The sequence below is a fragment of the Callithrix jacchus genome, chromosome 14, assembly GCF_049354715.1.
Source record: "Callithrix jacchus isolate 240 chromosome 14, calJac240_pri, whole genome shotgun sequence".
NCBI lineage: Eukaryota > Metazoa > Chordata > Mammalia > Primates > Cebidae > Callithrix > Callithrix jacchus.
This window is the reverse complement of record NC_133515.1, coordinates 45,427,038-45,453,950: the sequence shown is the minus strand read 5'-3', so window position 1 is coordinate 45,453,950 and position 26,913 is coordinate 45,427,038. Positions and strand designations below refer to the sequence as shown.

Below are 26,913 nucleotides of genomic sequence, written 5' to 3'. Positions count from 1 at the left end.
AGTGAGCCAAGACCATGCCATTGCATGCACTCCAGCCAGGGCAACAAGAGCAAAACTCTGTCTCAAAAAACAAAACAAAAAAACCTCTGGCAGCATTCAGGATAACTAAATATTTAATTTTTCTATCTGTGATCCATTTCACTTGCAAAATAAAATTTGCAATGTCATACAAATGTGTGTGGATTATGTGCTTTTGCCATAAGTTCAGTAAAAATAAGGCAAGTCTGGTTATGACTTCCATCAGGTGATTTTTCTTTCATTGAGCCTGTTTTATTCCTGTATGTCACTGCCTTGGCCTCCGGAGCCATTTTGGGGTTTACGCATTTCTGCATTAAAAGAAATCAATACCTCTTCAGGAACTCCTTGACACTGTGAAGGGAACACAAAGGGAGGACAGCAAAGAAAATTCACACACAAAACTCACTCAGCAAAAGGATTTGTTAGTAATTTCATAGAAAGTGGACATGAATCCCGGAAAAAAAATATGCATAGAAGTAGGGTTGTAAGGAATGCACTGCTGCATTCTATGGCAGTTTGTAGAACGGACAAACACTATATAGTTCCTCACAAAAGTAAGCCTGCACTACACTAGGGGAGCTCCTTTGTCTTTCCTTTCTTGTATTTTCTATCCGGGTTCAGAGCTAGGCACTGGGATCTCACAAGGGATGAGACAGGTGTGATGGCACCCCGCAATTTTAGTCAGCAGGGAAGGAGAAGGAGAAAAGCCAGTAAAGACATACATAAAGTAAAATAATTTCCAAGTGCACTAAGTCCTGCTTACAAGGGAAACAGGATGTTGAAATGAGAAATAACGGGATCTTGGGAGGGTGGTCAGGGGAGCAGTCGCTTTGGATACAGCAGGCCAGGAAAGTCTTGCTGAGGAACTGGTACAGTAGGAGAGACGTGAACGTAGGTGATCAACTTGACCCACTTTGATCAGGACTTTTCTGGTTTTTAAATTCAAACTCCTGCATCCCAGGAGTCTCTTTAGTCCCAGGCAAACCAGGATGGTTGGTCACCCTACTTGAAAGATGAGAAAAAACCAGCATTGCACAGAGTAGGGGAGCAAGTACCCCAGAAAGAGGGACTCACATGTATGAAGGTTTGGGGGTGAGAGAGACCTTGGCATGGCCAAGGAACCGAAGGATTGGTGTGAGGGAGGAGGTTGAGGAAACAAGCTGAGGCGGAAGAGACAGGTGAGGACTATGCCACATGGTGGAGGCTTCAGTAAATAGCTCTGGTTTTATTTGAGATGCATTGAGAAATCATTGACAGTTTTCATGCAGGGAGCGATGTGATCCCATTGGGTGCTATATGGAGAATAGATAGAAGGAATCAAGATTAGAAGCAAAGTTGGGATGATGTGGGAATAGCCTAGGTGAGAAGTGAAATTGATGAGAAGAGGAAAAATATGGGCCATAGTTCGGAGGTGGAATGCACAAAACTTGCGTGGATGTCTCATGGGTTTCTGGTTCAAGCAATGGGATTCATGGTTTAAAGCAATGGAGAAAATTGGAGGAAGAAGAGGCATTTTCTGCCCAATCTCCACCCTTTCTACAGATGAGTTATATGTCAGAGACCATAAGTTTTTAGAAGATGTAACTCTTTACAAAAAGACATTCTTGCTAGTATTTCAAATATGGTGCCTGCATAAGCAGGAAGCTTAGGGCCCTGGGAAGGGGTTGTCATTCCTCCGTCTCTGTCTTAGCCCACTTACTTATTTTTGGAGAAAAACACTGAAGATAATGAATGATTTGCTAAGCAGTCAGAAAGATAAATGCAGAGATGGCTAGAAGGAAACAAAAGTATCCAATGTTCCACATGTGTGCACTCACCACAACTGTGTTACTTCTAGACCATAAATCCCACCCAGCGCTAGCTTGAGAGTTAAAAAAAAAGAATAAAATATTTTTAAAATACTATGAGCAAAAGAGAACACATTTAAAAAGAAAAGCTTGCAAACAAAAATTTAAGTTAAAAGAATAAAAATGGAACCATAAGTGAAATGATTGAGCCAAGAATGATTCAGAAATTAAAGTAATAGATTTGGTTAAAAATAAATGAAGGAAATATCAAAAGAGAGATAGCTAAAAAGTTAAAGTAAAAGACTAAGGTAAAAAATTACAGCTAAGTAAAAAAAGATTAAAAGGATGAAATATACATTGTGAAGTCAAGAATAGAAAGGGTGAAAAGTAAAAATGCTAGACCCCTATGATTTAGAAAGGTAAAATCATGACAAAGTTAAAACAAGCTGAAGGATAAACAGAGAGAACAAAAATAGATAGATGGCAAAAGAGTAAAGGAGGAATTGCATACAATCAAAATATTAAGACTTGCTAAAATTTAACTCTAAATCCCCAAGCATTTATGGAATAAAGGTCTGGAAAAATACGCTCCCGTTACTTAAAAAGAAACAAAACTGACAAGCCACATGAGTTACTAAGAGCAGCCTCTGAGCTGACACAAACCTCAGGGGTTGGGGGCTCCAGTCCGGCTTCTTGAGGGCAGTGCAGAAGGCCTGAATTGCAGAAGACCTGAATGTGCATTAGTGTGTTCTCATGCTGCTCATAAAAACGTACCTGAGACTGGGTAATTTATTCAGAAAAAAGCATTTCATGGATTTATATTTCCACATGGCTGGGGAGGCCTCACAAACATGGTGTAAGGCAAAGAGGAGAAGGTCACATCTTATGTGGATGGCAGCAGGTAAAAAGAGCTTGTGCAGGTCAACTCCCATTTTTAAAACCATTAGCTCTCATTCACTATCAAGAGAACAGCATGGGAAAGACCTGCCTCTATAATTCAGTCATCTCTCACTGGGTCCCTCCGACAAGATGTGGGAATCATAGAAGCTACAAGGTGAGATTTGGGTGGGGATTCAGAGCCCATCCATATCAGCGTGTGACCCCTCAAGTGCACCTTTAGTGCCAACAGCAGGTACTCAGCCTGGGAGGTTGCTGCTAGCTCGAGTCAACAGTGTTTCTGCTGTATCTCGGTTCCTATTTGTTACTGCACAAAACTGTGCAATACAGAAAATGCCAGAGCAACAATAGTCCTTGAGTGTGAATGTACTGTACATTCCTTCTGAAACTTAATGACAAAAGATTATTCTAGGCTGAGATTGGCAGGGAAGACAGCCCAATAACTCAGAAGTCCTTTCTTCTGGGGCAGTTTTTCTCTCTCCTCCTTATGAAACATTCCTCTAGCTAAGGTAAAATTATAAAGACTTCCTTCCTGGGACTCAGAATAGCCAACACAATCATTAAAAAGAACCAAGTTGAAGACTTGGAATAGAATTGAGAGCCCCAAAATGAACTCATTCATCTATAGGCCAATTGATGTTCAACAAGACCATTCAGTGTGGGAAGAACAGTTTTTCAACAAAGGGGGCTGAGACAACTGGAGAGCCATGTATAAGAAAATGAAGCTCTCTATCTCATACCACATGCAAAAATTAACCCCAAATGAAATGTCCACGATGAGCAAATCTATAGACAGGAAGTAGGTTAGTAGTGGCTGAGGTGGCAGTGGTCCCCAAACATTTTGGACCAGGGACCAGTTTTGTGGAAGATAATTTTTCCACATGCAGGAGTGAGGGGCAGGGTCGGGGTGGTTTCAGGATGAAGCTGTTCCACTTCAGATCATCAGGCATTAGATTCTCACAGGAGTGCACAACCCAGATCCCTCGCACGCACAGTTCACAATAGGGGTCACACTCCTATGAGAATCTAATGCCACCGCTGATCTGACAGCAGGTGGAGCTCCGGCTCCTAACAGACCATCAACCAGTACCAGTCCACAGCCCATGGATTGAGGACCCCTGAGTTAGGGGATATGCACATGGGATGTGACTGCTAATCTTCCTATGAGTTCCATAAGGTGGATACTTTCATAATCTTCATTTTAAAGGTAAAAATCCAAGGCACAGATAATAAGGTGCAGTTGGCAGGAAAGGAATTCCTACAAGAGTTGTTGGCAGGATAGCTTCTTTACAGTAAGCACTCAACTATTATTGTTATCTATGGACATTAATCTTGAGTGTTGACTTTTGAATAAAAAATACACTGTACTTTGGGCAGGGTCAGGAAAGTAGAATGCAAAAGTAAGTCATATTGAGATAAAATTATATACTTAAGACACATTTTACTTTCCATTTTGAGGTGTGGATATTTTGTGTGTGTGTGTGTGTGTGTGTGTGTACTAAAGCACATAAGCCAGGAGACGAATTTCAAAATTTCCATGTGATAGGTTTATTTTTAAATGAAACTGAATCTTGCATGTGAATTTTGATTACTTTGCTTAACTCCCCAAGGCCTCTGGCTTGTTCTTTCTGCCTATGCGAGTTTTCAGAGGGAAAGAATAAAAACATAATCTTAGAAATGTTTCATCCCTAGGTGAACAACTCCTTTTATAGTCTTTTCGTATACGAGACTAGAATTTATTCACGATATTAGTAAAAGGGGAACCCAAACTCAGAGCTCATATCTGCTATGTCAGCAGAACATGCTCACACCTACAGCCCGGCTTCACAGAGCTACACTCAGTGGAGATTCCAGGCTGAAGCTTTGGAAAACAAATCCAAATGAAATAATATCTCTGTGGCAAAACATTCACACAGAATAATGACTTGGACCTTTGTGGATAAAACATGTAAAAGCTGAATTTAAATGACCTTAATTGGGCCTTTAGAGGTTAAGATGGAAACCTATGGGGTTGCCTGTTGGCCAGGCCAGGTCTAAAGGGTGGAGTGGGGTGAAGTCTATGCACTGGAGTATTATGTTCCCTGATAATCTATTTCTAGCGGTAGAGGCTTTTTGTCATTTTGGGGCCATACTCTATGTTCTCTTTGGGGAAACACCCTACTCCACTTTCAGTCCAACCCTCCCATCTGTTTTGGGCAGGACTAGTTTCAGTTCTTTCATTTGAAGCCGAAAGGGTTCAGACAAATTCTGACTTTTGAGGTTTTGCAATCGGCAAACACAGCTGCAATGAGGAACTAGCTGCTCCCATTCAAGCGCTTTGACTGGGCTTTGATAGAAATATTGCGCCCTCTTCTGGCAGAGGATTAGCATTGACCAGCTCTCAAGGACGATGTGACATAAAGCATTTCAGAGCCAGTCCTGGAGTCAAGGTCTTTCTCTTCCACACGCAAGCTGTTTTGCCTTGCTTAAGTAATGTTACTTCTATAAGTCTGCATTTTTGTATCTTAAAAATATTAATGTTAGAAACTACCTTTCAAGGCTCTTTGATGAGTACATAAATGGCTATGTGAAAGGTACCTAATCATTGAAAGATACTATTATAAGACAGTTTTGGAGAAGAAAGCCAGCCTGTTTATCAAGTTTTTTCATGGTTCTAAAATATGATATTCAATGTTATTGGTTCTCTGGAGATAAGAAAACGTACATATATTGTATCAATTTAAGAAACTATTGTTATGTTGTAGAATGTGGTCCCAGCACGTTGGGAGGCTGACAGGAGGATTGCTTGAGTCCAGAAGTTTGAGACCAGTCTGGGCAACATGGGGAGACTGTCTCTACACACACACACACACACACACACACACACACACACACACACACACAATTATTATTTGGGTATGGTGGTGCACTGACTGTAGTCCCAGCTACTTGGGAAGCTGAGGTGGGAAGATCACTTGAGCCTAGGGGGTCAAAGCTGCAGGGAGCCATGATTGTACCACTGCACTTCAGCATGGGCAACAGAACAAGACCCCATCTCTAAAAATATAAAGAAAATAAAATAAAATATAAGCACTATATATATATATATATTTCCTATATATATATATATATATGAACTACAAGCAAAGTCAAAAGACAAGTGACAAATTGGGAGAAATATAATTGCAACACATGTCATAAAGAACTAAACTTCCCAATTGACAAAACACTCAAAAATTGAGAAACAGATTCAGACACACCAAAACCCACAGGTGCCCTTAAACATATGAACTTCATGTTTATGGCAGAGAAATTCAAATTAAATTTACAATGAGGAAGTTGTTTTCAACTTTAGTGTATGTCTGGAAAAGCTCATAATAAATTACTGAGAAAAAATTAATATATTTCTCATTATCAGCTTGGCACACATTCTGAAGCTTGAAAACACATCTTTCTGTGATCAGCTGAGGGAAATGCAATCTCAACTGGGTATTAGATGATTTCATTATTGTATGAAAGTTAAATTTCTTGGGTCTGACTATGGTTATGCAGGCATGTATACATGTCCTTAAGAAATACATGCTATGATATTTGGGGCAAAATGTCATGAAGTCCACAAACCTACTTCCAAATACAACAGCTTGACAAAAGTGTGTGTGGTTTTTTATTCATTTTCAAATTTATTTCTTTTATTTTTTTGACTATCTCAATAAAAGTTTATTCACAGACATTGAAATTTGAACTTCATGATTTTCATGTCACAAAATACATTTCTAATTTGTTTTCAGCCACTTTTAAATGTAAAAATCATTCACAGGTCATATGTCGGGCAGTGGACGGGACTCAGACACAGGCCATTTTGCCAACCCTATCCTAAGTGAAGGTACCAACGGGGCCAACCCTAACTTCTCCTAAAACCAAGACTTTCAAAGCGGACTATTATCAAGAGCATGCCCTGTGCCAGATGACCCAGAAATGTCAAGGAGGTCAGGCTGCTGGGAGAGGAGGGCAATGGTCTGGCACGGCCCCTCTGTTCTGAAACCTTTGGCCCCCAGCACTGTGACATCCAACAGTGTGGGAAATCATCCAACCTTGACTTCCAGTCATTTAGTTCTGTCCTTGAGGATGCCTGATAATGTTTTGAGTGCAGACATTGTATATGAAAAACTGTAGAGGCTCCAGATGATGTCATCTTCCTCTAGAGTGAATTCACTTTATCCTCTGTTAGGCAGTGGGGGTTGCTCACTTTAATCAAATTGGGGATTTGCCTGAATTGAGGCTGGACCCTTTTATATGGAGCCCACCAAAGGTTTCAACTGAGAGCCTGAGTTGTTTGCCAAGTTCCTTTCCTCTGCTGGATCATCAACTGTACTCAGTGTGTCCTCAGTAGTTTGAGACCGGGCAAAAACTCCTTTGCTTCTTAGAGGCTCTCGCTTAGCTCTTAGCCACCAATCCCTCAGAGCTTCGGAATTTAGTAAATATCTTGAGGAGAAAACCAGCCATATGTCAGATAATGTCTATAAAGCACTTAGCATAGTGTTGGCAATAGGAGAGTATGCTAGAAATGGGTTGTTGAAAGAAACAAACATAGGCTATATGGAAAAATGTCTCTTTCAGTGAAGAGATTTGCTGATTACCACCTCAACCAAAAGGTCAGACTTAACCATCTTGTATAGTAGAACAATCAGACATTATGAGCTTCTTATGTGATACAATGAGAAGTGTATTTCATCACTTGCAGTATAAATGCTACGTAGTATAATTGCTAAATATGTTTTACCTAAAACTTTTTTTTTTTTTTTGAGATAGTCTTACTCTGTCGTGCAGGCTGGAATGCAGTGTTGTGATCATAGCTCACTGAAGTCTTGACCTCCTGGGCTCAAGCAATCCTCCCACCTCAGCTTCCCAGGTAGCTGGTACTACAGGCACCCACCACCATGCCCAGCCAATTTATTTTTAAAAATTTTTTTGTAGAAATGGGATCTTGCTACGTTGCCTGGGCTGGTCTTAAACTCCTGGGCTCAAGTGATCCTCCCACATTGATCTCCTAAAATATTGGGATTACAGGTGTGAGCCAGTGTGCCTTACCTTCTGAATCAAATTATGAAGACAGAATCAGATAAATAAACCACAGAATTTTCTATAAGATAACCAGTCTCAATCCTTAGAAAAATAGTCAATATCCTAAAAAATAAAACCAAAGCCAAGGGATATGTCTGGTTAAAAGAAATTAAAGAGACAAGAAAAACTCAGATGCATGTATAAATCTTTTTTTGCTGCCTGCATTCAAAAAAAGAATACATAAAAGATATCTGGGGGCCACTGGGGAATTTAAATATGGATTGTAAATTACCTGGTATTATTGAATTGATATAAGAAATTTTTGATGTGATAATGATATGGCATACGGGAGTGTATCCTTAGGAGACACATGCTGAAGTATGTAGGGAGGAAGCATAATCAAGTCTGCAACTTGTTTTCAGTGTTTCAGCAAAAATAAATAACAAATAAAACAAACCATGGAAACATGTTGTTAACAACTTGTATTTCTAGGTAGAAGGTGTACAAAATAGTGGTTTGTCAAATGTTTTTACTTTTCTGTGGGTTGAAATTTTTCAAATGAAAAACTTGGAGGAAAATGCTTGGCTGTTCCATCTAAGTTATTTATTCTAAGTTTCTGAATTCATACCGTAAACATTTATTGAATACCTACTATGTATGAATATATTTTGTAGGTGCTGGGAAGTGGTGATGAAATAGATGGATAAGATCATTCTCTTTCAGTTTCCCTCATCCATAAAATAGATACAGAGTAAGCATACACCATATAAGCACAAGAAGGCATTCAATGAATGTTCACAGTTATAATTAATCAACTTTGTCCATTGTTGATCTTATTTCATCAATTCGATATTTTCAGTCTTGAACTAAATAAAGATGTATGATATTCTATCTTATGTATTCTTCCCAATCCATTTCCTGAAGTTACTACTCATCTTACTTTTGTTAATATTATTAGGTCATTTGAAGTCTTGGAGAGAATGTATGATATGAAGTCAAATCGAAGGTGAAGTTAAAGTGATCAGGGGTATGTTACATTTTTCTTTTCGTTTCTCTTGAGACAGGGTCTCACTCTGTCACCCAGGCTGGAGTGCAGTGGTGTGATCACAACTCATTGCAGCCTCAGTCTCCTGAACTCAAGCAATCCTCCCACCTTAGCCTCCCCAGTAGCTTGGACTACAGGCATGCACCATCAACTGGCTGATTTTAAAAATTTTTAGTGCAGACAAGGTCTCACTATGTTGCCCAGGTTGGTCTTCAACTTCGGAGCTCCAGTAATCCATCTGCCTCAGCCTCCCAAAATGTTGAGATTACACGTATGAGCTATTGCTCCCAGCCATATTTTTAAAATTAGGTTTGTATATATGCAAGTATCCTTAGGTCAAAAGTATATATTCACAGAGATTTTATTGATGATTATGTTCTGGTTTAAGATTGGGTTATAAACTACAAGAAACTAAAAAAAGATTTCTGAATTTATTTTTCTAAATACTAGATCTTAAACTGATTAAAAACACTGGAAGATTCTTAAGACTCTTCCCCAAGAATCTTGCTTCTTGTACACAGAGTGCACATTTAACATGTTATTTTATCTGTGAGTAAGAACCCTCCTTCCTTCCATGCCGCTCTACCCACTCATGTCTTCAGATGCTAATGGCTTGGCCTGATAAAGGCATGGTTCATTCTAAGCCCATACCATAAAATTTTCCAGTAAGTTCCAAAGGTTTCCTTTCAGTGTAGACTGTGATCATAGCACATAATTTATTAAATAAAGAATTATTTTAGTTCAATAGTACTTAAAAATCGAAGCTACTGTTCATTCATATAACTTGCAAATGTAATACTTAAAACTGATGGAAGTGATTCAATAATTCAAAATAATAAGTGATATTTTTGAGATTAAGTTTATTTTCAAGTGTTCAAAAAAAAATAAAACAAAACATTTTCATTTTCCTATTTCCCTCTTACAGGTTTGGAGAAGACTGGAACAATTATTCATATATTTGTATTACTATCAAGCATCCCATATAACTCAAGGATTATACACTGTATTTTGATATGATCTTATTCACTAACAATATAGTAAATTATTTTTATACATTCTGGGTAGGATTAAAATAAATAACAACAGAAATAATTTAACAAATCTTTATAAAACACCTACGGTGTCCCAGGTTTTTAAGACACAAAAATAAATAAAAAATGGTCCCTGCCATTAAGAAAGTCACAGTGTAAAGGGGCAGACACACAAATAAAATAGACAATTTAATGTAATATGACAGCTTTGAGAGAGGTCTATACAAAGAACCACAGGAACATTTAATAAGTCATTTAATCCAGAACAGTAGTAGTTCTAGATCGCTTCCAAGCCAAGATGGTAAGTTTTACAATAGATCTTGTGAAGAAAGGAATCAACAATGGGTATTATACCAGGTACATAAAACAGCCTGTGCAAAGGCAGAGAAGTGATAAATTTTTATGAAATAGTTTTGTAAGACTGAACTGAAAGATATAGGGTGGGACAGTTGTTAGAGAAGAGGCTTGAGAGGTAAGTCAGTCCACATCATTAAAGGTCCCACAGGCTTTACTAGAGAATTTTGATGTCTACCTGAATGTAGTCAGGTGTTTAAGTTAGGGGTGACATGCTAATTTGGGGTTTAACAAAGATTATACTGCTAACAGTAAAAGGAAGGAACTGGAGGCAGGAACACCAGTTAAGAGGTTATTTTAGAAATCCCAATTTTGAATAAGGACAAGAATTAAGTAATGAGGCAGAGATAAAGATGGAGATGGGGTGAATTACTTAGATATTCAGATGATAAAATCAGTAAGAACTGACTTGACTGGACATGGAGAATGATGGAGGAAAGTAAAATATGTTGATTTTTTTAACAGGACTTACCATTCACTGAGATAGGAACTAGAGGAAGAACTACTTTTATAAGATGACAAGTTTTAATTCAGGTGTTTATAACTTTGCTAAAAATCCAAAAGACAGTAGCATATGTATTTCTGGAACGTCTCCAGGAGATCTGATGTTGGGACACGAACATGGACATCATCAGCACCAACAATGGTAGCTGACCCAGGAGTAGTAGATGGGATCACCAAAGATGTCAGAATATAGAGACGAGAGGACAACAGTCAGAACCTTGGGGAACACTAATATGTAATAAGTAGATGAACAAAAGTGAGCCTTTGGAGGAAACTGCAAAGTCTGGTTAGAGAAGGGAAAGAAAAGTCCAAGAGACTGTAGTCCCAAACCATGGAGGAGAGTTTTTTAGAAGTACTTGTGAGTGTCAGTGTGAGTGTTTATGTGTGTCAAATATATTAACGACTGAAATGCATCCAATGGATTTAACCATTAAGTCACTTGTAATTTGGATAACAACAGTTTCAACCACATGGAGTGATGGCCATATGATAGCAGGTTGGTAAATGAATGACTGGTGAGGAAGTCAAGAGTAAAATCCAAGATACTAATGTAAGTCACAAGTACTACATTTTAAACATAGGCAAAGAAATCACATCAGGTAGGGCTCCCAGTATGATGCCAAAACTCAATTTGAATTAGTTTAGGTAAGCAGATGAGGAATGGCTGGAACCAGGGTGTGGAATAAAATGAGACCTCTTTCCCTGCAACTGTTCTCTCTCCTGGTGGCTCCATATTCTCTTACCTAAGATCCATTTTCTTTGCATGGCAGGGAACAGTTTCATTGGCAAAGAGGAAAGGGCTTCTTTCTTCCAACTTATGGAAAGGGTGGACTGGATCATGTTTCCACCCTGAGGCTAAACACAGAGGCTGTGAAAGACAGGATAATGTTAAAAAAAAAAAGCCCACATGTGTAGTAGGTGGTTGGAAGTGAGATGGGTGAATCTCTCTAATTAGGGTAACTTCTATTAACAGATGATGGTGATAGATAGTAAGGGGGTTGGACAAAAATAACCCACATCCATTACAAATAAAACAGCTAAAAATATGTGTGCATATACTATTGTACACAGATGCTATTCAGCAAGATGCTTATAGCTTTAATTTTTTCCCATATTTTGAAAATTTCAAAGTGCTTTCTTATCTTTTATGAAATAAAATTAGTAGGATATCTTTCTTTTGTTAAGAGAAGATGGATGGAAGAGAATGCTGTTGAGTCTAGAAATTATATTCTATGACTATCAGTGGAATTAGGAAGAAGATCTAGGAAGAGACAGGCTAGCAGTCTTCAAATATCTGGCAATCGTAAAGGAGGAGGACTGAATCAGCCTGGTTCTAGAGGGTAGATGTGGGGCTAGAAGGCAAACATTACAGAGAAGTGGTATTCAGCTCAATGAGGAAGAAATTCTAATGCTCAGAGCAAGCCTAGACTACAACTGTACTATTTATTCTGTGACATATTGGAGGTTCTATTAGAAGTACAGGATTTGAGGTTGGGCTGGCTGACTGACAGTGTTCCTATTGAGAAAATTACTAGATAATCCTGGAGACTTGACTGCCTCATTTTCACGGCCTCTTCCAACTCTGAGAAGATAGTAGGAGACAATTAATTATCTACTGCTTGATTCAACATAGGAAATTTGCATATAATGGGGCATCTTTCTAATATTTGCCTATCTGTTAAATACTGGTTTTCTGCATTCTTATATTTAATGCTATAGAGAACGCTTTTTAAAAAGAAAATGCCATACTAACTAAAGCATTTTGTAGACACTTTTTACATGGTGTTGAATACAGATTCAGAATAAACAATTTGTATAGTGAATAGTATATTATCTGTTTTTATGAAAAAGAGAAACAAAAGTTAAAATGAAAAAAGTTAGCTGGGCACGGTGGCTCATGCCTGTAATCCCAGCACTTTGAGAGGCCAAGGCGGGCAGATCATCTGAGGTCAGGAGTTTGAGACCAGCCTGACCAACATGGTGACACCCTGTCTCTACTAAAAATAAAAAATAAGCCATGTGTGGTAGCATGCGCTTGTTGTCCCAGCTACTTGGGAGGCTGAGGCAGGAGAATCGCTTGAACCTGGGAGGCAGAGGTTGCAGTGAGCCAAGATCTTTTCACTGTACTATAGCCTGAACGACAGAGTGAGGCTCCATCTCAAAAAAAAAAAAATTTAAAAAGTAAAAATAAAAAATATAAAGTTAAAGGTTCCTAAAAAGTTATAAACTTTAACAAAGACTAGTGTTAAGGATTCTTTAGAATAACAGTTTTCTTTCTTTTTATTATGGAGAAAACAAAAAGGAGCAAAAACTCCTTTGTCAGAGCATCTAAGAATAGCACACTAGATGGTGCTATAAGGCTGTCAGAACGAGTTTTACCAGGCTAGTGTGGCAGCTCTGATGGTAGTTATGTGTTCTGGAAACTTTCCACATACTTTCAGCTCCTGAGAGCCATTCCAGGTTTACATAAGCTCTAAGATCACATTAACTTAAAACAAAACCACAGGCTTAACACATTTAAAATAGTTTCCCTATTGAACATTGCAATCTGATTCCACTGAAATGGAAATGTTAAAGTGGTTAAAATGCCAATGTATTAATTTAAATGTATTGCTATTATTTTTACTTAGCTATTCTTCCCATGAGCATCCCCTAGTTATATCTACCACTTAATGAATCTTAAGTTTCAAGTGGCTTCCTGAAATTCTGAATTATCATTAAGCTGAACATACCAGTCACTCTTTCATTTAGTATTGTGAATATATTATCATAAATGCATGAAATATTATATTTTGAAATCATTCTATTAGTATATTATTTTATAAAAATAACATTTTGCCATACTGCCCAAAGTAATTAATAGATTCAATGCTATCCCCATCAAGCTACCACTGACTTTCCTTACAGAATTAGAAAATACTACTTTAAATCTCATGTGGAACCGAAAAAAGAAAAAAAAAAGACCATATAGCCAAGACAATCCTAAGCTAAAAGAATAAAGTGGGAGGCATCACACTACCTGACTTCAAAGTATACTATGAGGCTACAGGCTACAGTAACCAAAACAGCATGTTACTGATACCAAAACAGATATAGAGACCAATGGAACAGAAGAGAGGCCTCACAAGTAACGCCACACATCTACAACCATCTGATCTTTGACAAACCTGACCAAAACAAGCAATGGGGAAATGATTCCTTTATTTAATAGATGGTGTTGGGAAAACTGGCTAGCCATATGCAGAAAACTGAAACTGGACTCCTTCCTTACACCTTATACAGAAATTAATTCAAGACGGAATAATGGCTTAAATGTCAGACCTAAAACCATAAAAACCCTAGAAGAAAACCTAGGCAGTATCATACAGGACATAGGCATGGGCAAAGACTTCATCACTAAAACAGCAAAAACAAAGGCAAGAAAAGCCAAAATTGACAAATGGGATCTAATTAAACTAAAGAACTTCTGCACAGCAAAAGAAACTATCACCAGAGTGAACAAGCAACCTACAAAATGGGAGGAAAATTTTGCAATCTATCCATCTGACAAAGTTTGCAATCGATCCAGAATCTATGAAGAACCTAAATAAATTTACAAGAAAAGAAAAACCCATCAAAAAGTGGGTGGAGGATATGAACAGACATTTTTCAAAAGAAGACATTTATGTGGTCAACAACCATAAGAAAAAGGGCTCATCATCACTAGACATTAGAGAAATGCAAATCAAAACCAGAATGAGATACCATCTCATGCCAGTTAGAATGGCAATCATTAAAAAGTCAGGAAACAAGAGATGCTGGAGAGGATGTGGAGAAACAGGAATGCTTTTACATTGTTGGTGGGAGAATAAATTAGTTCAACAATTGTGGAAGACAGTGTAGCAATTCCTCAAGGATCTAGAACTAGAAATATTATTTGACCCAGCAATCCCATTACTGAGTATATATCCAAAGGATTATAAATCATTCCACTATAAATACACATGCACACATATGTTTGCTGTGGCACTATTCACAATAGCAAAGACTTGGAACCAACCAAAATGCCCATCAATGATAAACTGGATAAAGAAAAAGTGGCACATATACACCAAGGAATACTATGCAGTCATAAAAAAGGATGAGTTCATGTTCTTTGCAGGGGCGTGGATGATGCTGGAAACCATCATTCTCAGCAAACTAACACAGGAACAGAATACCAAACACTGCTTGTTCTCACTCATAAGTGGGAGTTGAACAATGAGAACACATTGACACAGGAAGGGGAATATCACACACTGGGGCTTGTTGGGGTGGGGGCCTAGGGGAGGGATAGTGTTAGGAGAAATACTTAATGTAGATGACGGGTTGATGGATACAGCAAACCACCACAGCATGTATATATCTATGTAATAAACTTGCACGTTCTGTACATGTATCCCAGAACTTAAAGTATAATTTAAAAATATTTAAATATTAAAAAATAACATTGCATGATTTTTCCACATTACAGTAAAACCAGAAAAATATTTTTTACTAAAGTGCAAAACAAAAATAAAGCTTTACTTTTATAATATTTTCTATTTCCTCTTCTTTTAAAAAGGCGAACAACAACAAAATGAACAAATAAAGATATTACTTTTGCAACCTAAGAGTCATTTGAGTTTTAAACTCTCAAAGACCTGAGATCTGTTTGTGAATTTTTCCCCCTTATCTTTCCAGTTCTGCTTCTAGAATTTCCCCCCATGTATCTGCATCCATTGGGTACATGATTTTTTCTGGTAGGCTAATGGAAGAACAAATGTTGCTGTATCTGCCACTTAGCCATTCGTGTTTCACTTTACTCTTCTGGTAATTCCTCAGGAGTATTACCTGAAAGAGATAAATTACCATTAAAAAAGACTATAGTAGGTGGTTGTGTTTAAAGCTAGACAAGGGGATTGACAGGGCTGAAAAAAAAAGAATAAGCCTCTACATTGATATACATATATACTAATAAATTTGTGTATGTGCATACTTGTGTGCATGCATATGTGTATTTATAGAGTGGGCCACACTGTTTACTGGGGGTTTGGGATAAGGAGAAGTGAAAAGAAGGAGCTAATTCCCTTCTGGTCAACAGAGGAAAATTCCTGAATTTAGAATGTAAAAAATGCAAAAGGATAAATGAAAGATACTGTGGAAACAGTGTGGTTAGCAGGAAAAGACTATTAACTTTAACTGGTTTCCGAAAGTCAATACAGTCTCTATGTTATTCTGCATATGCAATTCTGTGTCCTCCAAGCAGCAGAAGTTATAATTGGTTCAAAATCATGACACTGCTATCATGATACTGTCAAAAACACTGCAGATTGCAAAGATTGAACTTACCCTCCAAGAATAACCACTTTCTAGATCATCATCTATTTCTCTCCGGCACACAGCTCTTAGAGTCATGCAGTGAGGTTTCCATAAAGAGTCATTGTTTCTTACTGTGTCATTCCAGCTCCTGCATGTCAAGGAAGCCCTGCACAAACTCCGCATGTCCAGCTGACTGAAAATTTTTAAACTGATTTCTTCAGGCAGCAGGTCAACAAAGTTGTTTTGACTCTCATGATTTTCCTTCTCAGCATCCACAGAGTTTGTGTCTGTGAGAGAAACTCTTGAATTATTGCTTCTCTTGGAGTTTTTCTGCATAGCTTAATGTTTTAGTAAATTATCCTCGCATGTAACCTAAAAGGCAAAATTTAATCATTCTTAGTCTCCAAATAGGGCTATAAATCCTACTTTGAGCCAGATGCTTTTTGGGTATAATTTAAGAACTCTAACTTTCTTGACTTTAGTGTCTCAATCTATAAAATGGGCCAATGCTGCTCCTCTCCTGAAAGTTCTTGCAAGGATTAACAGGGATAATGTGTAAAACATCTAGTCTTGCTACATCTTTAGTGCATCTGGGCGGCACTCAACATGTTAGTTTCACTCTCACCCAGGCTGGAGTGCAGCTGTGTCAGCATAGCTCACTGCAGCCTCAACCTCCAGCCTCAAGTGGTTCTCTCAACTTAGTGTCCCCCACACCTTTTTTTTTTTTTTTGAACAAAACAAAACAAACCACCAAAAACTTTTTGAGAAATTGTTCTTGCTATGTTGCCTAGGCTGGTCTAGAACTCTCATCCTCAAGCGATCCTCCTGCCTCGGCCTCCCAAAGTGCTAGGATGACAGGCAGGAGCCACCACACCCAGTACTTTTGTATCTTTGAAAATGTATATGAGTCAATCCTATTGAACTTCTAAATACTTGTTGTATATGGGAACTGATGCCTTGTCATTAAATTTTTGATTTGCAATTTGTGACTTAATCATAAACCTGCTGGACTTCTAGTTGTTTATATAATAATGTTATCTACTTGTATGTAATGGGTAGGTAGGTGCTTACATTTGACACAAATACTATCTGAAATGGACTAGAAGATGAGATCTGGGTTAGGACGCAAAGTCACGCAAAGTCTCAAATATCCAACTCAATTATTAGTATTTTAGAAATGACCCCTTTAGGCTATTCTACATGCATAGTTAATTAAGAGTTAAGCATAACAGTCACTGAAGCCATCAAGCAACAGTGAGTGACAACTGTAAACAATGTTTAGAATTCAGCTAGGTGTAGCCCGTGACTATTTGAAGCCCAGATTTAAAGCTCAGTTTCAGCTAATGTACCTAAGGTGAACGGTGCAGTTTTCTCAAATCAGTTGAAAGCATGACTGGGTACGTCATCATTGAGTTACTTTTGTATACAAAGACAGCTTGTACTCACTTAAAATCAGTTTATTCCATTTTGCACTTCCTTTTATAATGGGGGTTGGTTGTGCAACAGGAGGGGTTTGAGATAGAGCTAAATACTTCTTTTAATTCAATAACACAAATCTCTTTTGTAGATGAACTACTCAGCTATATGTTTCTGGACTTGTCAAGACCATGATGGCTCCCATTCATGAGGTTGATTTATGATCCAGATTAGCTGTGGTGGCTGGAACTGTTGTCTGTGTTCAACAGAGGTCTTCTTTTTGAGGGTTTGGGGAAGGAAGAAAGCAAACTGGTAAAAACAAGTGTGAGTCAAGAGCAAGTTTTTGCCACATACTTTGGCCCCTCCCACCTTCAATACAAACCAAAGCCAAACCACCAGGTTCTTGAAAATCTCACATTAGGAAGAAGTTACAGTGTATTTAAACGTTACAGTGTGTTTATCCACTTCTTCCAGGATCTTACCAGGGGAATCAAATGCCTCCCCTTGTGGAATTCCCTTAACGGGAATGAAGGCTTTTGAATTTCATAGCAGAAGGTGCCTTGGCGAAGTTCTAAAATCCCACCAGGAATCTTTCTTCTATGTCCAGGTTCCCTGGATGCCTGGAAGCGACTCCTTTTTTTTTTCCCCCTTTCTCCTTTACGAACCGAGCTTTGCTGAATTCTCTCTCAAGGGAGGTAAAAATCTCGTTCCCCTTTCAACTGTCACTCGGAGGGATGGATCGGAGGCAGCGCAGTCGAAGGAGCTGGGAGCCACATTTGGTCCAGATCCCGTGGGTCTGAGCTAATCACCCCACGTCCCATCTGGGCCACCCTCCTTGTGTCCCGCGCGGGCTGCAGGTGCTGGAGCCCAAGAACACCGGACACAGACAAGTGAAAAACAACAACCGTCAGCGCTGTCACCGCGGCTCCAGGCTGCGGAGGGGAGGCTCAGCTTGCGTCGGGGCCGCGCCCCCGAGCTCGTAAACACCTAAGCCAGCGAGTAGACACCTAAGCCACCTAAGCCAATGGAAGACCTTCCTACCTACTAGATGACTGTGGCTTCTGCCGCGATTTAAATTCTCCGGAATTCGAATCCTTCCCCATGGCTCTCCACATCCCGCCCACCTGGGCCCCGCCCTGCTGACTCGAAACTCGCGCAGGCGCTGAGAGGGGCGCGAAGTGCCTTTGGGGATTGGTAGTTTTTGCCAGGGCGTCTCAGCTCAGGAAAGGAAGGAAAGAAAGGCTCCAGGGACTACAAGGCCCGGCGTCCTCCAAGTTGGGTAGGCGGTGAGAAGGGTGGTGGGGAATAAGCCGGGTTTTTAAATAATAATTCTGAGGCGGTGTGATGGGGGAATCCCCCAATTGCGTCATCAGTAGGCGTGAGAGGCGGGACTCCGTAGGCTGGGGCCGGGCTCTTAGAGGACAGGCGTAGCCGCCGGAGCCTTTGCGCTACTCCTGCGGTGTTTTTCCCGAGGCCTGGGTTTGCCCCGCGCGTGTCTGTGGAGGGCGGAAACAGCGGACGGGTCAGACTCCTGGAGAAGAGGCCTAATCCTCGCCTACCATGTCTGGGGGCTTCGAGCTGCAGCCGCTGGACGGCGGTCCCCGGGTGGCCCTGGCGTCCGGGGAGACTGTGGTTGGCCGCGGGCCGCTGCTAGGAGTAAGTGTGGTCAGGGGCTCCTGAGGACTGCTTCCAGTCTTGGCCCGATTCCCCACAGCACCGGTCCCCCTGTCTTCATTTTAAAAAGTTTGGGGCCGCACGTTTTTCAGTCACCTTTAAGCAATTCATAAACGTTTCTTTATGTTGCTTTTAAAACACCAGGGGTTGGCAAACTAGAGTCTGGGGGCCACATCCAGCCTGTTTTTGCATGACCCCATGAACTAAGAATGATTCTTAAATTCTAAAATGTAAAATGTAAACAAGAAACCTACTAATTTTTCAGGGAGAATAGTTGCTCCAAGGGTTGAGGATATTGCGACGTGTCCTGCAAAGCCTAAAATATTTACAGTAGTGTCTGGCCCTTTACAGAGAAGTTTACCGAACTGTGATATTATGTCCTCCAGGCTAATTTCTTTTAAGCTTTGGTCTCCTTTGCAGGGCTGTGTGGATCTTAACTTGTTTATTTATATTATTTATTATTTACAGTAAAATGAGTAACCCTTAATAAGTAATGTGTATAGCATTCAAGTCATTGATCTAGGTAAAGGAGACTTCACCTACCTATACCAACATCTCTGTTTCAAAACTCTATCAGTTAAGTGTTTTTATTATTCTCATTGTTCAGTTGAGAAAATTCAGCCGTACATGCGTTAAAGTCCGTACATAACATTTTGGACACATAATCCCACAAAGCTAAATATGCTCTACCTTCTTTGGGAGGTTTAGGAATGAGAACATTTGCGTATTGCATTCTGGAATTCTGTAGATCTCTTCTTAAGAACATCTAGTTTTTTGTGTGTGTGTTTTTTTTCTTTAACATTCAGCATTTCTTATTTAGTGCTCACTCCGTAGAACATTTTTTAGATCCTAGCACTGTGGGGCACACAAAGACGATTGGAACGTGGATCTTTACCCTAGGAGTTTTCTCTTGGGACTGGAGAGACAGATATGTGTCAGTGAGTTAACACCAACCAGTAAGGAGTGTGTACTGTTATCCTGGTTAACTTCCAGAATCTATATGGAGCCATTGGCACTTGCCTTAGGTCCCTTCTGAGAGCAGGGAAAGGAGTGGTAGTTTAAGACTGTATTATGGAAGTTGGTACTAAAGGGGTGTGTGTGTGTGTGTGTACATGTACCTGAACATGCACATGTGTATGTAGCAAGGTTATTGAGGAAGTAGATGGTCCCTTGCTGTTCTTTTTTTTTTTGTTTTTTTAACTGGACAAGTGATTATTTAAATGTTTAAGTAACATCATTTCTACTTTTTTCCCGTTAATTAGCCTATACAAACACCAGAAGGAACTGTCTGGAGGCTTTTTTTTTCTTTTTTTCTTTTGAATGCATAAGTTAGAAACTTAGAGTATGTGCTTTGTCTAGTAATCATATGTCTGATGACTAATGAGTTTTGACTTGCTTAAGAAGTTGTCACCAGTAGACTACTGTGAGTCAGATTAAAAGATGGATGGATTTAGGCCCCTGTTTTAGAAACATGGCAACAGATGGCGAACCCTTTCATTATTTGTAGCTTGTTCTTTGGATTGTCTACTTGCTAATGTGAGATGAGCGTATTTGGTATCTGTTTTTAAAAATGGTAAGGAGTAAAAGCTGGGCAATTATCTGGTCAAGATTTTGCTTTTCCATTTGAAATAATATTCAGTGATGAGATTCTGTTGTCAAGGTTGGCAGATATCAGAAGTGGTTATGAATGACATCCTAAGTGTATTGAAGGAAAATTTGGAAAACAAAGAAATAACCTTGTGGTTTTTTGATTTTCGAGCTAACAGATGCACTCATTTCTTCTCTTTAATAGTTAAAACACAACATAAGGGCTTCTGTTTCCAACAACAGCAATTCCAGTGAGATTCATTTTTATATTGTGAGAGAGTGAAGACTGAATTCTAAGTGGAAAACTCAGGAAGTTCGCTGTAAATTGGTATACGTTGGAAACGATTAGTATGAATTAGGATGGTTTTGAACTTTCTTACTTAATTGGCCATGTTTTTCTGAGACAAGCTTTGTAAACCTTGATGGTCACACAAACATAAAGGTTTATAATCCCACTGTGTAAAACAGTCTTGGTAGTAAAACGGTTTGACAATGAGAATGTTTTTATATTATTACATATAATATAATAGGAAAACACAGCAGAGAAACCTGTCACAGAGAACAAAGCACAGTGAGATTTAATCTTTCTTGTGCCCTTTGCTTTCATGTGAGTCATCAGCGAACCCCAGGTCTTTGTTTACTAGATTTTGATTTTGCTCTAAGATTGGCATCAGAAGGTTTACAGCAGGATTAATCTTCAGAGAACTTCAGAGTTAACCAATCCAAAAGATTACATATTGTATGATTCCATTTATATAGCGTTATTAAAATTGCAAAGTTACAAAAATGGAGAACAGATTAGTGGTTGCCAAAGGTTAAAAAATTAGGCAGCAGGGCAGAAGGGAATAAATATGGCTATGAAATAACAACATGAGGGATATTTGTGGTGATGGAAATGTGCTTTGTCTGCACTGTGTCAATATCAATATCTTTGGTTGATATATTGTACTATAGTTTTGTAACATGTTACCACTGGGGAAACTGGATAAATGGTACAAGCGATCTTTCTATATTGTATCTTTCAACTATGTGTGAATCTACCATTATCTTAAGAAATTTAATTTAAAATGGTTTTACAGTACAGCACGTCAAGCACTGTTAGGGCAAATAATTTCCTTTATGGTTTTCTTTGATTAAAGCTATTACACTCTTAAATGAAATATACTATTTCTGATTTCAAATTTTTCTTATTTTGTTTTGACAACAGGGATTATATGACACATTTCTTTATGATCGATTTTTCTTCTAGGGAACAAGATAACGCAAGATATGTAGTGAGACTTTCTCAATGTTGATGTAATTAAATTGACTGCTTCGATTAAAAAGAGAAGAAACCCCAGTTGAGGGAACAGAGAAGGTCATAGACTTCATATAGACTCTTCAGGTGACATCAGTTTGCCACTTCCAAAAATGTTATAAACGTTCTACAAAGTTCACGCAAAGTAACCATTCCCGGACCTGGCAGCCCAAGAGTTTAACTGCTTATTGCAGAGTCCTCCTGGCTGGCCTGGAATGCTCTTCCTACCTGCTCCAACACAAGTTTTTTCCCTGACATTTCTTTTATTTCTAGATTTGTCCTTAACTCGTTTTAATTATTTAGCCTACAACCAGTGCCTAGTACATAGTAGGCCTTTAACACATGATTTCTTCTTTCCATTCCTGCATCTCAGCCTCTCATTCACTCTACCCTCAAAAGGAACCTACTTGTGACTTAGATATGAAAAAGGGTTTCATTGGGTTTCAAAGTGAATTTAAATATAGTAAAGATGAAGTCTTACCAACTTCTAACCTTAGGGAGTAACATTCATAATGAATTAAGTGTTAACATTTTTTCTATTTGTTGATTGATAATTCACCAAATTCAGGAAATAGTTGATGAACATGTACTATGGTTGGGTGGGAGGAAGTATAGGAGAAATAAAGATGAATGAGAAACAAATCTTTACTCTCAAAAACTTACAGTTTTGGGTTTGAGAGACAAATAAGAATTAATAACTAAACAAAGCTACAGCCTCTCAATGGGGACTGGAGCCAGGCTGACACTCGGAGTGAGTGAAGTGGGAGCTAAGAAGAGAAATAGCACAGGGACAATAATAAATGACAGCAGTTCTACCTCAGTGTTGGGAAAGCCACACAGCGAGGGTCTCTGTGCAATCCCTGCTACTTCTCCTATTCCCATCTGGTAAGTGTCATATCGTTTTTTTAAGAATAGTAAGAAATTTGAATTTTTAGATATAATTCCTGATTTTTAAAATGTCACATTTAATGAAAAGTTTTGGTTAAATACCATGAGCCTGTTGACAAAAAGAGTTAAATTCTATAAACTATTTCAAGAGATTTATTCTGAGGCAAATATGAGTGACCATGGGCCGTGACACACCCCTCAGGAGTCCTGAAAACATGTGTCCAAGGTGGTTAGGGTACAGCTTGGTTTTCTATATTTTAGGAAGGCATGAGACAGACATTTAGGAAATATATTGGTTTTGTTCAGAAAGGTGGGACAACTTAATATGGGGGATGGGGCTGGTGCGGGGAGCTTCCAGGCTATAGGTAAATTTAAACATTTTCTGGTTGAGGTTGAGTTTATCTGAAGACCTGAGGTCAAAGGAAATGTTTAGGTTAAGATAAAGGATTATGGAGACCAAGTTTTGTTATGCAGAGCTTTCAGATAGCAAACTTTAGAGAAAGCAGGTTGTAAAAGTTGCTTATCAGACTTGAAAGGGTACCTGGCTCTTAGTTGATTATCTCCTGGATCTGGAAAGGAAGGAAGGGAAACAAGGGGGAAATGGGATTCTCTGTAGAATGTGGACTTTTTTTCACAAGGGACTTTGCGGGGCAATTCCAAGGTATGGCAAGGAAATATATTTTGGGTTAAAACATTTCGATTTTCTTCCTTGTTATGCCAGAGTCAGATTGGAAAGTAAGTCACGATATACAGGGTTAAATAAAACTCACCTGATGAGAATTTATGATTTGTTGGGCATGACTCCCCAGCTCCCTTAGAAAGGAATTTGGGCAAGATAAAACAAAATCAGAGCTTAGTCCTCAAGCAGAAAGAATGATGTCAACATGGAACAGAGAGGTATAAGAAGGAACCTGCATTTAAGAGGTGGGATCAGGGAAAGAAAGCGTCATGAACTTGTTAGCATATTGAGCTTGACTGTGTGTGTTGGAACAGTTGGAATTTTGGTAGGTGAAGAGTGAGTGGTGTAGGGAAGGGCCTGTGTGGTTTAAGGCTCTAAGATGTTGCATGTTGGACAATTGGGTAAGTGTTGACCAGACTTGTGGGATGATCACATTATGTCCGTGATCCTGTTTATCTTTTACAAACACTGTTTTTAATATATTAGTTTTTAAAGTAGACTTTATTTTATGGAGCAGTTTTAGGTTCACAGCAAAACAGTGGAAAGTACAGAGAGTTCTCATATATACTCTGCCCTCATACATGTACAGCTTCCCCCGCTATCAACATTCTACACCAATGTGGTATGTTTGTTACAATCGATGAATCCCCATTGACATGTCATTATTATCCAAAGTTCGTAGTTTACACTAGGGTTAACTCTTGGTATTGTATATCCTATGGGTTTTGACAAATGTGTAATGACATGTATCTACCACTGCAGTATAATACAGAATTGTTCCACTGCCCTAAAATTTTCTATGCTCTGCCTATTCATCCCCCAGAGGTACCCTGGGACCCCCGGCAACTACTGGACTCTTTTATTTTCTCCATAGTTTTGCCTTTTTCAGAATGTCATACAGTTGGAGTCATAAAGTACATAGCCTTTTCAGGTTTCACTTAGTAATATGCATTTAAGGTTCTTCCATGTCTTTTGATGGCTTGATAGTTCATTTCTCTTTCGTGATGAATAATATTCCATTGTCTGGATGTACCAGTTTATCCATTTACTTACTAAAGGTCATCTTGGTTGCTTTCAAGTTTTATTGATTGTGGATAATACTACTATAAATATTTGTGTGCAGATTTTTGTGTGGACATAGGTCTTCAACTCATTTAGGTAAATACTAAGGAGCACAGTTGCTGGATTGGATAGTGAAGTTGTGTAGTAATAGAATGTTTAGTGTTATAAGAAACTGCCAAACTGCCTTCCAGAGTGGCTGTGCTATTTGCATTCCCACCAGCAATGAATAATAGTTCTTGTCACTGGACATCCTTGTCAACATTTGGTGTTATCAGTGTTTTAAATTTTGATCATTCTAATAGATGTGAGATGAATCACTTTTATTTTTATTTTATTTTATTTTTTTCTTTGGGAGGAAGGGAGGAAGGCAGGAAGGGAGGGAAGGAGGAAGAGAGGAAGGCAGGAAGGGAGGGAAGGAGGAAGGGAGGGAGGAAGGAAGGGATGAAGGAAGGAAGGAAGGAAGGGAGGAAGGGGGGGAGGGAGGGAGGGAAGGAGGGAAGGGAAGGAAGGAAATCAAGCAATGAGAGAGACATTGCCTACCTGGATCTAGAGGTTTACAAGTTGATTTCTTTTTTTTTTTTTCTCTTTTTTTTGAGAGAAGGAAAGAAAAAAAAATGAGTAAAGGAGAGGAAGAAAGAGGAAGAGAAAGAGGGAGGGTGAACGGAAATATTGCTTTATTCTGAAAAAAAAAAAAGGATATTAATAATGGCCAATCAATGTTTCATTTAAACCTATGAGTAGGTGTGATGTGGTATTGACAAGAATGTATATTTTGTGTACTTGAAGTGGAGAGCTCTATAAATATTTATTAAGTTTACTTGTTCCGGATCTGAGTTCAAGTCCTTGATATCCTTATTAATTTTCTGTCTCATTGAATCTAAGTCTCTATGTATCTGGGTGTTGGGATCGTTAGCTCTTGTTGTTGCATTGATCCTTTTACCACTATATCTTTGTTGCTTTAAAATCTATTTTATCCAATGTGAGAATTGCAACTCCTGCTTTTTATTTATTTATTTATTTATTTTTGCTCTCCATTTGGTTGGTAAATCTTTCTCCATCCGTTTGTTTTGAGTCTTTGTGTATCCTTGCATGTGAAACAGGTCTGGATGTAACATGCTGTTGGGTTTTGGCTGTGTCTTTTGATTGGGGCATTTAGTTGATTTAAATTTAGGGTTACTGCCATTTGATGTTAACTGGCTGTTTTATCCATTCGTTGATGTAAATTCTTCTTTATGTTGGTGCTCTTTACTTTTTGGTATATTTTTAGAAAGTACTGGTTGTTTCTTTCTGTGTGTAATGCTTCTTTCAGAAGCTCTTGTAAAGAAGGCCTGGTAGTAATAAAATCTCTGAGTACTTGCTTGTTCATTAAAGATTTTATTTTTCCTTCAGTTGTGAAGCTTAGTTTGGCTGGATATGAAATTCTGGGCTGAAGGTTCTGTTCTTTGAGGATGTTGAATATTGGCCCCCACTCTCTTCTGGCTTGTAGAGTTTCTGCTGAGAGATCTGCTGTAAGTCTGATAGGCTTGCCTTTGTGGGTAACCTGACCTTTCTCTCTGGCTGCCCTTAGGATTTTCTCCTTCGTTTCAACCCTGGTGAATCTAACGATTATGTGCCTTGGGGTTGCTCTTCTTGAGGAATATCTTTGTGGTGTTCTCTGTATTACCTGGGGTTGAATATTGACCTGATTTGCTAGTTTAGGAAAATTTCCTGAATAATATCCTGAAGGGTATTTTCCAGCTTGGATTCATTCTCTCTGTCGCATTCAGGTACACCTATCAAACATAAATTTGGTCTTTTCACATAGTCCCACATTTCTTGGAGACTTTGCTCATTCCTTTTTATCCTTTTTTCTCTAATCTTGTCTTCTTGTTTTATTTCATTAAGTTGGACTTTGACCTCTGATATCCTTTCTTCTGCTTGAACAATTTGAGTGTTTAAACCTGTGCATACTTCTTGGAGTTCCTGTATTGTATTCTTCAGTTCCATTAATTCACTTATATTCCTCTCTAAGTTGTCTATTCTCAATAGGATTTCATCAAACCTTTTTTCAAAGTTCTTAGTTTCTTTACGTTGGGCTACAGCATGTTCTTTTAACTCATAGAAGTTTCTTATTATCCATTCCCTGAAGCATGATTCTGTCATCAGGATGCGCTCATTCTCCATCAAGCCTTGTTCCATTGTTGACGTGGAACTGTGATCATTTTTAGAGGGAGAGGCGTTCTGATTTTGAGTATTCTCAGCCTTTTTACACTGGTTTCTTCCCATCATTGTCAATTTATCCTCCTGTCGTCTTTGAAATTACCAACTTTCAGATT

The 26,913-nt window shown here is 38.7% G+C and overlaps 2 protein-coding genes across 15 annotated transcripts in view; one reads left to right on the top strand and one right to left on the bottom strand.

Annotated features, from left to right (window-relative positions):
• APLF (aprataxin and PNKP like factor) overlaps positions 1 to 26,913 on the top strand; it is a 121,678-nt gene that overhangs the window by 20,019 nt on the left and 74,746 nt on the right. For 6 of the 10 annotated variants that reach the window (XM_078349164.1, XM_035272397.3, XM_054244882.2 and 3 more), the window contains exon 1: positions 18,820 to 19,067. The exons of 2 other annotated variants lie outside the window; for them this stretch is intronic. In XM_078349164.1, coding sequence (XP_078205290.1) covers positions 18,972 to 19,067 — 96 coding nt within the window. In that variant the 5' untranslated portion in view covers positions 18,820 to 18,971. Of the gene's footprint in view, positions 1 to 18,614; positions 18,691 to 18,819; positions 19,068 to 26,913 lie in introns of those variants that run through there. 2 more of the 10 variants (XM_054244879.2, XM_054244878.2) reach the window with 2 other exon arrangements.
• Positions 9,633 to 18,544, bottom strand: FBXO48 (F-box protein 48). 5 transcript variants are annotated; one of them, XM_035272401.3, is made up of 4 exons: positions 17,894 to 18,544; positions 17,442 to 17,687; positions 16,026 to 16,367; positions 9,633 to 15,527 (listed from the first exon to the last, which is right to left on the bottom strand). In XM_035272401.3, the coding sequence occupies exons 3-4, from the start codon at positions 16,329 to 16,331 to the stop codon at positions 15,366 to 15,368; spliced, it is 468 nt and encodes a 155-aa protein (XP_035128292.1). In that variant the 5' UTR covers positions 16,332 to 16,367; positions 17,442 to 17,687; positions 17,894 to 18,544; the 3' UTR covers positions 9,633 to 15,365. The 5 variants fall into 5 exon arrangements, with proteins under 5 accessions (XP_035128292.1, XP_035128290.1, XP_078205294.1 ...); XM_035272399.3 differs by having other exon boundaries at positions 17,442 to 17,720; positions 18,453 to 18,544; XM_078349168.1 differs by having other exon boundaries at positions 18,453 to 18,544.

Bases quoted from the DNA above. Each gene is read 5' to 3' on its own strand.
- FBXO48 (XM_035272401.3), bottom strand. From the start codon at position 16,331: ATGCAGAAAAACTCCAAGAGAAGCAATAATTCAAGAGTTTCTCTCACA. The intron at 15,528-16,025 runs GTAAGTTCAATC...TATCTCTTTCAG, and splicing joins AAAGTGGTTATTCTTGGAGG to GTAATACTCCTGAGGAATTA.